Consider the following 10,911-nt stretch of genomic DNA (forward strand, 5'->3'; position numbering starts at 1 on the left):
GGTAGGAAGCACAGGTGCTGAAGCAAGACTGCGTGGCCCCAAGGCCAGATGCTGCCACTTCCGCACTGTGTGATCTGGGCATGCTACTGAATCTCTGTGAAGCGAGGATAACAGTAGTGCCTCCATCGTGAAGTGTGGGATCAAACATGCAGTGCTTACAATAGTGCGTGGCACAGAGGACTCGCTCAGTAAATGTTAGCTACGGTCATCAGTACTTTTTATTACTTTTCCGTTCTTTCTAAGGCTCACATGATGGAGTATGTCAGAGTGTTCATTATAGAGTCCTGTGGGGTCATCTCTCTGACAGTGCTCTTCTACTAAATTGAATTTCAAGATTTTCTGGGAAATTGGCCCTATGGCCAGGCTTTTTTTCCACCAGATTTTTTTCTTTTTACTTACGTTGTCTCTGTGATATTGCTAAAAACTTTAGCAGGCAGGATTTTGTGAACTACCAGAAAACTACAGGATTAGGCATCTGTCCCCATTCTGCAACATGCCCCTGGGTTTTCTTTGCAGGAATGCTTCACATATGTCCTCAAGGGCCATATAGCTGTGAGTGCAGCTGTTTTCCCGACTGGAACCAAAGGTAGGTGGTGCATTCTGTCACATGGCAGGCTCTTTTTCTTGTTCGAGAATCAAATATGTCTATGTTTGAGTGAAAGAACATGTCCTTCCCTCACTGTGAGGTCCCCAGCCCACTTCAGGCCCAGCCAGGTGCTCATGGGGTGAGTCTGCAGAACCCACTGACTGAGCCCAGAGGCCTCAGGGAGCTGGGGTTAGGATTGGGCCCAGTACCCACTGTGCACCTTTCTCCTGACCACTTAGGTATTGGATGACACATGTGGATGGCCCCCAGGAGAGAACAAACCAGATGGGAAGGTCACAGGGCCTGAGTCTAAGTTGGTGCAGCCTCCTGTCTGCCCTTTAGTACTGAGTGCTTCCTTTCTGGATTTTTAGGATTTATTTTACTGGGACCCTGACTTCAGCTATGTACTACTTTGCTTGAGGCCTGGTAGGTGGAGCATTGGACTGGGCATTGACAAGACCTGGGCTGCCTTGCTTCTGGGTAGATGAGATGTGTACTCATCTCCCTAGGCCTCAGTTGCCTCATCTGTCATGCCTGCCTGCCTGCTTGCAGTCTGGTTAGAGTCTCATCTTTGTAATTCTGAAACCTTAGGGTCGCAGAGCTGGGAAGGGAATGTCCTTGTCTTCTATGGCCTCTGTGTGCTGTAGGTGTCTATCGCGCCTCACCAGCATCCTGAATGGATGATTGCCTAGCTTCAGACTGAACTTTGATTGTTCCTCAGGAGATCTGATTGTTAGAAAGTTCTTCCTTGTGCTGTGCTGAAATCGGAACCCTCCAGTAACTTACCTATTGGTTTCTGTTTCACGTTCTGGAGCCAAACGTAATAAATCTAATGTCTTAAAGCTCTGTGCAAATATCATTAAGTGGCTCTTTCTATCTTTCAGGTCACCTTCTTGACTCCTTTGCCCGTTCAGCTTTATGGGATTCAGGCCTAGATTACTTGCACGGGACTGGACATGGTGTTGGGTCTTTTTTGAATGTCCATGAAGGTCCTTGCGGCATCAGTTACAAAACATTCTCTGATGAGCCCTTGGAGGCAGGCATGATTGTCACCGATGGTAAGCATCCATCACATATAGGGCATGCATGGATCCTTGAGCCTTTTTGAAAGCTATTTGTTGTTTTTTATTTTTTAATTAGTTTAAATTGGCAATAATTTTCCCTTCCTAACAGTAATGAAGTTTTCTGATTATAGAACTGATACATGTTCATTTTAGAAAAAATGAGATGGGAACTGTGTAAAAAGAAAATGAAAATCATTTGCAATCTAAACACTCAGGGGAAACATGACTTAATGTTTTGCTGTATTAGCTTTGGTCTTTCAGATATGTAGATATCATTTAAAAAAAAAAAACCACTGAGATCATACTGGGCGTCTTGTCTATGTTCTGCTTTCTTACTTGATATACTGCTTTCCCCAGGTCATTGCCAAGTCTTTGTAAATATATTTTAATGCCTTCATTATCGTGTCTTATGGATGTGAACCATGATTTATTTAGTGGATCCACTGTTATTGTACTCCTTACCCTGTAGCCAGTGTGCAGGGACTTCAGAGTCTAGCTTTCTGTACCTCAAATGCTTATAAAAAAGTGGCCATATGAGAGAAGGTGGCATCTCTGGGCTCTTACACCGGATAGAGTGGGCCCTTCACCTATTTCTTCTCCTTTGGAGTAGGGCAGTCATCCCAGGAGTGAAAGGTTCTCTCTGTGGACATCGTCATCGTGGGCTGCTTCTCATTTTTGGGATTTGGTTTGTTTTAGAGCCTGGGTATTATGAAGATGGGGCTTTTGGAATTCGCATTGAGAATGTTGTTCTTGTGGTTCCTGTGAAGACCAAGGTGAGTATTTATTAAAAAATTTTTTCCTGTTCCTTAATGTGGGAAGATGAAGACTTAATGTCTTTGGAGCCGAGAGTATGCCATTCTGGGGCCGACGTGGAGCCTTCTTCTCCAGATATCAGGGACTTTCCTGGAAACCACACTCCTTGCCTGTACAGCCAGAAAGAAAATCCTTAATGAACTGGGATCCAGAACTGGGATTCACGGGCCATCAGGCTGATGCTTGCTTCACATAATTTGGGGCTCAGAGTTTCCTATAGGCGGCCTGTTGTCTCTTCTGCTGGGGATGCTTGTTCAAGGTGCTAATTTCCAGGCCCATCCCAGACCCTAGAATCTCCAGGGTGGGGGGCCTGGAAGCTGTAATTTTGTCACCCTCCCCAGGTGACTTTTATTAGGTAAAGTTGAGGAACCCTGAGTTATCTAAGGGTCAGCCTCAAAGGCAATACAAGACAGGTGTTTCACCCTCTTCCCCCATCAGTGTTACCAAGGCTGCAGGGTTTTAGGCCCTAGGCTTTACCTAAAAGACCTGTTTGTGCCTCCTCCATTGGTGGAATGGAACAATTGGAGGGAAGTAGCTTCCTGTGTCAGCAAGGAGGTTGACTGCGGGGATTTGCTGTCTGCTTTGGCATGGAAGTCACTATTCTTGGAAGTGACCTCCCATCTCATTCCCAAAAGCTGCCATGAACAGAAACCCAACATGTTCTTTTGTGCTCCAGTGGATAGATGTGTTGTCGCCTGACGGGCCTGGCTGGGTCAAGGCAGGCCACACAGTTGACTGCTAAAAAAATGATATTGAGGACTTACACCCCTGCATCCTGGAGAATCAAAACCAGAGATGCCCTTGAGCCCAGACACCCCCATGCCCTGCCCCTGTTTCCGGTCACAGTAGACATCAGCCTTGTGGAACTGCTGCTGGGAGCCCCTCAGCACCCTTTGTTTGTTCGTTCCTGATGGCACAGGCCGTTGTTTGCCCAGTGGAGGAGCTCTTGGAAAGTGGCATCAGGTTTCCTGTGTGTCTATGAAAAGTGGTGACCAGCTCACCACGTCTTGGCTCCCAGTTACCCCTGGCTCTGAGGGATGGCATGCTGATGGAATGATGTCATGGTGCTTCAGCATAGTAAAGAGGAGGAAACACGTCTATTTTCTTCTTTCTCCCACAGTACAATTTTAATAACCGGGGAAGCCTGACCTTTGAACCTCTAACTTTGGTTCCAATTCAGACCAAAATGATAGATGTGGATTCTCTTACAGACAAAGAGGTAATGGGGAAGTCTTGGTGGGCAGGTATGTTACTAGGGGAGATGGAGACTACCCTAAATAGTTCTAATCCATTCTCTAAATCCTAAATTCTCTAATTCATTTTCACTTTGTAATTTTTAAATTTAAGAGGTCTAGGCCAGTTGAGTCTGAAAGCCCTAGGTTTTCTGAGGACTCTTGAGCTTTTCCTGTATTTGTTGGGCCTCCAGGTGGAGATAGTCCTCTTCCCTATAGCCATTCTAGGGCTGTAGGGTTTTGTGGGTGGAACTCGTATGCCATTGTTTAGCTGCACTGTTCCTCCATAGCTGCACTGAGGCGTGTTTAGCAAATATGAGCCTATGTGTGTTCCCTACAAAAAGCCAGATGGATGGTGGGGCCTCTTGGCCACTGTACATACCAGATTGTTTTCTTGTGTTACATGAAACAGTAACGAAATGCAAAGCAAAATCTATTATCGTGTGTCCCATTTTCACACAGACAAGGAGAAAGATAGTACCAGCCCTTCTCGGTTACTACTGTGGTCACTCTGGGGCAGTGAAACCCTTCACAAGGCCTGGGGCACAACAGTGCTTACTTGCTTAGCTCAGAGGGTTATGGGTCTTAACTCCTTCAGACCCTGGACTGGTAAGGCCAGGTGAGATCGCAGTCCTGGGGACATGAGTAAGGCCTGAAGAGTCACACAGATGATCAAGGTCAGAGCAGAAACAAGGGTAAGAGGTGGGGTAGGAACTGTTAGCACTAGACAGACAAAACAGTTCCCAAACCAGGAAACTGGAAGCCAGGAGGACAAATTCCAGAGCAAGGCAGGGGTCAGAAGTTTCAATGAAAAGCAAATGACTGGTGGGAGCCGAAGGCAGGGTAAGCACGATGGGTTACTCCAGCAATAAGATTTTGTTATTTGAGGCAGCCACTGGCCCTTGAGTGCCTCTCAAGGCAGGAAAATTTCCTCACTGGTGCCCACTTGGGCCTTGTTCTTGGCGCTATAAAGGAAAGGGTCTTTGGGGGTCAAGGACCTTCCCTTCCACAGGAGCTGTGGAACGGGATTCTCCCAGCTAGAAGCCTCCTGCCTGTTCCAGCTCACAGGTGGGTGACGAGAAAGGCCATCCACTTCCTGCTTGGCTTTCCTCTGTGCTTGAGTGCCTCTGCTTAACCATCCGTGCCCTTGGTTCAGCTAAACATTCGCACTCACAGGACCCACATGGGCCCTGTACTGGGTGGGTTATGCAGCTTGCAGATGGATATGGAAAAGGAGACTCAGCCTATCAGCACAGTGTCCAGTGTGTCTCTTCAGCAGGAAGAGTCCTTCCAGTGTCCAGGGCTCTTGTCCAGCCCCTGTAAGTGTTGCCTTAGCTGAGAGGAAATGAGAACACATAGGTGGGCATGGGAGCCACCCTGCTTAGAATCCCTCTGCCCCATAGGAACCAGTGTCTTTTGTAATGGCCCTTGGGCACAGCTTCCAGGGACTTAGCAAGGGGCTTTCCAGTAATATGTCATTTCGTACTCTTGGGAGTCCAAGGCTATGGCTTCCTGCCAAGTAATTCTAGGTCATGCTGTCGAAATGTACATAAAGTGTACCCATCAGGAGGCATTTCTCCCATATGACATTCCCCTTTATCCAGGAAGTAGTGTATGAGGAAGTTTAAGCGAGGCCATTTTTCCTTGAAGGAGAAAGAATCAGTCTACTCCCGTGACATTGGACATAGACCAGGGATCTGTGTTATGCTGTGGTTCATTGCTGCACCTTGCATGCCCACATCATTGAGCTATTCTTTTGGCCAGTTACTCTTTGTGGAGCAGATAATGTCTTCTTAAAATACCTGGCTTTTAAAATATCTGGTCATTTGCCCTTTACTATTTAGCCTGTCTTTTTGGAGTCACTTTAGGGACTCCTTGGTTTGGGTCTGCATTCTCATCACTTATCACCAGATGGCAGCAGAGGACCTTGTTCGGATGGGAATATGGCCAGCTGCAGACTATCAGGGCCTTGTGATGGTCCTCAGGCCCCGCCGAGGCTGTCCACACTCCCACTTTTCCCTCCCTGCTCCCAACCAAAAGGGCTTTGGGAGTTTGGCTGTGGCCCCAGGCTTACACCAGGATGCTGCCTTCAGCTTACTGTTGAGCTGCTTTGGACAGTAGGCTGCTTTGTAGCCCTGCTGGCCTTGCTGTGGACACATAGCAATTTGCCTGCTTTTGACATCGTCCCCTGTCCCCATCACTTCCCTGACTCCCAGAAGGGGCTAGTAGGCTAGTAGGCTCTTCTCATTAGGGATTGGAACCCTGGCTTGGTCACAGCCAGTTGGTAACACCACTCTATCTGTCTGCCGTCAGTCCTTTGTAATTAATGGGCTTGTGTGCCCATCCTGACCCCATCTGGGGTTATTTAAAGCCAGCTGGGCTTTGGTACCTGGCTGGATTGTAGTCCCTGAAGCCAGTACTTTTGTAACATCCTTGCCCTCCAAAATGGCCTTTGACTCATTTATGACAACCACACCCGTGGCACTATCGGTCTCCTCAGCTTCCAGACAGCTACCCCATAGACAGTGATGAGAGTGGCTTGTTGTCCTCTTGGTAAAACCTGCTTCACTCCAGACTTCACCTTTTTCCCTGTACAACCAAGGGGGATTTTGCCATCATGTGTAGTGGATCAGCCCCTGCCCAGGCACCAAGTCCTGCCAGCAGGTCCTTCCTTTCACTCTCTTTTTTTGTCTCCTGCTCTTGTGGCATGTTGAGTTGAGAGTCTGAAAACTAAGCTTACTCCCAGCCCCACTCTGCTGCACCACAGTCTTTAATCACCACAGGTTTTTGGGTTCATCTAGGCAGCTACACTCAAAAGACACTCATGGGCTTGACTGATCCTAGTTTTTTATTCAACTTTTTCAGCGGATATAGGATCCATAGCTCAGTGTGTTGGCAGGACAGTTTCGGGTGTCTCTCTTAGTAGGAGCTTTCAGATAGTCCAGGGGCTATTCCCCAGCTTACCACCTCCCAGGATGAAGCCACACAGGTGGGAGCAGGAGCTACTGGCTTAGAGTCTACTGTTTATAATAGTAAACTGTTCTGGGGGCCTTTTCACCAGAAGTCATGAAGTCTGGTCCTGTGTATTTCCAGGGAAACTGAACACAAGGAAAACACTTGTCTGTGAGTAAGGAGAAAGGGTGTTGCACACCTTTTCTCTCAGCTTGTGATCTTAGCACATGGGGGCCCTTGCTGTTGACCTGTTTATCCAGTTGTTAAAGATGGGGTGGTGAATACTGTGTCTGTCCTTCTCTCCCCTGCAGTGCGACTGGCTCAACAATTACCATCTGACCTGCAGGGACGTGATTGGGAAGGAATTGCAGAAACAGGGCCGCCAGGAAGCTCTCGAGTGGCTTATCAGAGAGACGCAACCCATCTCCAAACAGCATTAATACCTCCCTGGTTTTGTTTTTACAAAATGCTCTGGGGAAAGGAAGAAACGTGGCAGATCCCTGACATCTTTCCCCTTTCCTCTCCTTCTTCCCTACCTCCCCTTTTTACTTTAGACTTTAAGAAGAATAGAAAATCTTCTTATCCTCTTTGATATTTTATTGCAAACACTCAGTCTTTTATGATTTTTTAATTGTTGAGAACGAGCCAAGAATAAAATTGCTGCACCAGAAGGAGGGCCCCTCCAAAGTTGAACACTTGATGAAAGGGAGTTGCCCTGACTTCTCTGGCCAGTGATGGGGAAACAATGAGTGCTCCATGATGGTCATGTTCCAGGTGCTAGTACATCATTCATGATCACCTTAATGCTCATGAGACTATATTTATGATCAGTGAATAAAAATGTCAAAACTGTGCTTTGTCTTAGCTGTCTCTTTCTTCATGGTGCTGTCCCCTGGCATGTCAGGTGAGCTGATCTCCAGGGCTGCTGGCTCTGTGGCAGACATTTCCTAGGTGGTAGGGCCCCTTTGAGAAGAGACCCCTGGCTTTGCTGCACATTTGGGGGCTAGTTGTAAGCTGTTTCTTTTCTCTAGAAAACCTAATATGGTATTTTTATCTCAGTTTTTTTTTTCCCTGATTTTAAAATGTGTCACTGCTATGCAAAACACAATAAAAATTATGTCAAAAGTCAGTTTTCCAGAACTCATCCTATAGTAGATGCCTCCAGTGTCTTACCTACATGGCCACAGCTCTCATTGTTCTGTTACTTGTAGGCAGGATTCTGTGACAAGTGTCTGCAGGATTTCTTTTGACTTGTATATGTGGGGCAAGCTCCAAGGGTTGGAGAGTTAATGTCCCTGAGATCTCAGACCATCGTGTTTGGGGATGGGCAAATAGACTTCCTCATCCCTTGGCTAGGATATCTGAGATGTGTCTTACATTGTCACTTAGGGTTTTCCAGTGGGTTTGAGCCCCACTTGCCCACCATGGTAACTTGCTCAATAACCAACCCTTTGTTTTCTTTGTTCTCTTCCGTGTCCTACTTTCTCCCTGTCCCATTCGTGTTTCCTGGTACCATCCTGAATGAACTATTTACATGCGAATCCTTGTTTTAGGGTCTGCTTTTTTATTAATCCAACCTGACATACTCCTTGTGTATAACCACTATTATCTGCTTTATATTTTTGCTGACTCCTTTTTTGTATTCAGAATTCACTAAAATACTGATTAGTTGTATATGTATAAAAGAATATGCCACATATGAACATAACATACCACATTTACAAATAGTGGATCATTCTGTATGTATACAATTTTATCTTTTAACTTGGCAATACATTAGATCTAAGTATTTTTAACGACAATTCCATTGTATAGTTATATTATTTTAAACCAGTCTCATTGACTTTTAAAACAATAATACTAGCATTTAGGCATAATTTTAAAAAATTATATTAGTCTTAAATCATATAGAAAACAAAAACTGGAATCTCAAGCTATTGGTACAATAATATTGGTTTTTTAAATTGCCCAATGTATTTATTTTTCTTGAGATCTTTATTTCTTCATATTGCTTTGGGTTACTGTCTACTGTCCTTTCATTTTACTTTGTGGAACTCCTATAAGCATTTCTTGCAGGGTGGGTCTAGTGGTAATGAACGCCCTCAGCTTATGTTTACCTGGGAACCTCTTAATTTCTCCCTCAATTTTGAAGGACAGTTTTGCTGGATATAGGATTCTCTGGTTGCCCGTTTTTATTTTATTTTATTTTTTTCTTTTAACATTTTGAATATATTGGCCTACTGCCTTCTGGCCTCCAGCATTTCTGATGAGAAATCTGCAGGTAATCTTATTGAAGATCCCTTTTACTTGGTAAGTAGCTTCTCTCTCACTGCTTTCAAGATTCTCTCTGTTTTTGACTTTTGGAAACTCAACTATAATGTATTTTGGTGTGTATGTCTTGGAGTTAATCTTACTTGGGGTTTATTGGGTTTCTTGGATGTTTACATTCATGTCTTTTACCAGATTTGGGAATTATACAGCCATTATTTCTTCAGATATTCTCTCTGCTGCTTTCTCTTTTCTCCTGGGACTCTTACAGTATGTATTTTGGTCAGCTTGATGGTGTCCCACAGGTCTCCTAGGCTCTGTTACCTTTAATCTTTTTTCTGTTTTTCAGACTCTAAAATGTCTATTATCCTGCCTTCAAGTTCACTGATTTTCTCTTTTGCCTGCTCATATCTGCTATGAATCCCTCTGGTGAATTTTTCACTTCAGTTTACTGTACTTTTCAGCTCCAGAATTTCATTTTGGTTTCTTTTTATGTTTATATCTCTTGATTGATACTTCCTTTTTTTCCGGTGGATTTATCTTCTCCTCTGTATGGGCCATACTTTCTTGTTTCTTTGTATGCCTTGTGAGTTTTGGTTGAAAGTTGGATATTTGAATCTAATAATGTAACTCGAAATAAGATTCTCCTCCTTCCCTAGGGTTTGCTCTCTTTTGTTAATGTGTGTGGTTATTATTATTATTTATTGTTATAAGGGAGTCTGTGGGCCAAGTATTAGTCTGAGGTATCAACTTAAGGTCTCTCAGGTTTTTTTCTGAGCTTGAGCCTTTCCCTGGATATATGCAGTCAGTTTCTAATTTCCCCTATATGTGCAGTTGTTTTTTGAATGTTGTAGTACTTAATGTCTGGCTCCCAATGAGGGAAAAGAAAATGAAGGGCAGAAAAGGGCACTGGTCCTTTAAATCCCCTGGAAGTCACTTCAGCCAGAGGGGAAGAAGGGACTTCTAACTGTCGGGGGATGGGATATACAGCAACAGTGGCTGCTCACCTGTTTGTCTGCATCTCTGTGTTCAGAAGCACTTATCAGAACACAGGTCTCCAGCATTTGGAGGGCAAGTTTCCTATTGTTCATTTTGGCTCCCGCAAGCTGTATGCCGGTTGCTCCGGGAACGTGTGCATGAGTGCCTGCCAAGGGGTTAGAAGTAGACATTGGTAGCTGCTACTGTGCTAAGAGCTGAAATGGATTGAAATTAACGTTAATTCACCATCCAGGTTGTCCCCTGGAAGCTGCAAGCCTTCAGTAAACTCCAGAGTTCTAAAGTAGTTACATCAGGCAGATTCTGCCAGTGCAATTGTTGTCGAGGTGGAGAGACACTTTCCGAGTGCTTCCCACCACCTTCCCAGAATCTTCTCATTAAATCTTAAACCATAACTTTAATTTGAATGGCTTTGACAAATGAATAAATATAAGCATACTTTGGCTATTTATCAAAGCATGGTTGTAAGTGCCCATTACTTTCTCCACCTGGGGGAGCAGAAAATGAAATGAAACAATCTCTGTTTACCATTCAGAACCAGAGTGGTCCTAAATAGAGTGCCTAAAACACATGAACCAGCATTTATTTGCTTTTCATCTCCCACCCTCCTCTCTCTCCCTCTCTCTCTCTCTCTCTCTCTCTCTCTCTCTCTCTCTCTTTTTTTTTTCTCTCAAGGATCATTGATTTCAATGTGCTGTGTGGGAGGAAGCAAGATTCACTGCTGCCTCTCAGAGTATATTTCTAATGAGGTCAGGAAAGCATAGACGCAGTGCCTCCTGATAATAGGACATATTTTGATCCATCAAAGACCAATTCTTGAATGCCTTTTGTCCATGCCTGGTCATATTTCTAATATGTACCGTAACACTGGACTTAAAAGAGAAATTTCTCCCCAAATGATAGAGCGTAGTGAGCATGTTTCTCATCTGTCATTCCTCTGGAAGTTGGAAGATTTCCCTTAGGACTCAGGCTGTTGTCTTCTCTGATATCCCAAAGGCTT

General features: G+C 44.7%; 1 protein-coding gene across 4 annotated transcripts in view; it reads left to right on the forward strand.

Moving 5' to 3' along the window:
- XPNPEP1 (X-prolyl aminopeptidase 1) overlaps window positions 1–7,501 on the forward strand; it is a 65,222-nt gene extending 57,721 nt beyond the window's left edge. For all 4 annotated transcript variants that reach the window (XM_017887168.1, XM_017887167.1, XM_017887166.1 and 1 more), the window contains 5 exons: window positions 517–586; window positions 1,471–1,644; window positions 2,347–2,423; window positions 3,584–3,682; window positions 6,959–7,501. In XM_017887168.1, coding sequence (XP_017742657.1) covers window positions 517–586; window positions 1,471–1,644; window positions 2,347–2,423; window positions 3,584–3,682; window positions 6,959–7,087 — 549 coding nt within the window. In that variant the 3' untranslated portion in view covers window positions 7,088–7,501. The remainder of the gene's footprint in view (window positions 1–516; window positions 587–1,470; window positions 1,645–2,346; window positions 2,424–3,583; window positions 3,683–6,958) is intronic.
- The last annotated feature ends 3,410 nt before the right edge of the window (window positions 7,502–10,911 follow it).

The sequence above is a fragment of the Rhinopithecus bieti genome, unplaced genomic scaffold, assembly GCF_001698545.2.
Source record: "Rhinopithecus bieti isolate Rb0 unplaced genomic scaffold, ASM169854v2 scaffold_13348, whole genome shotgun sequence".
NCBI lineage: Eukaryota > Metazoa > Chordata > Mammalia > Primates > Cercopithecidae > Rhinopithecus > Rhinopithecus bieti.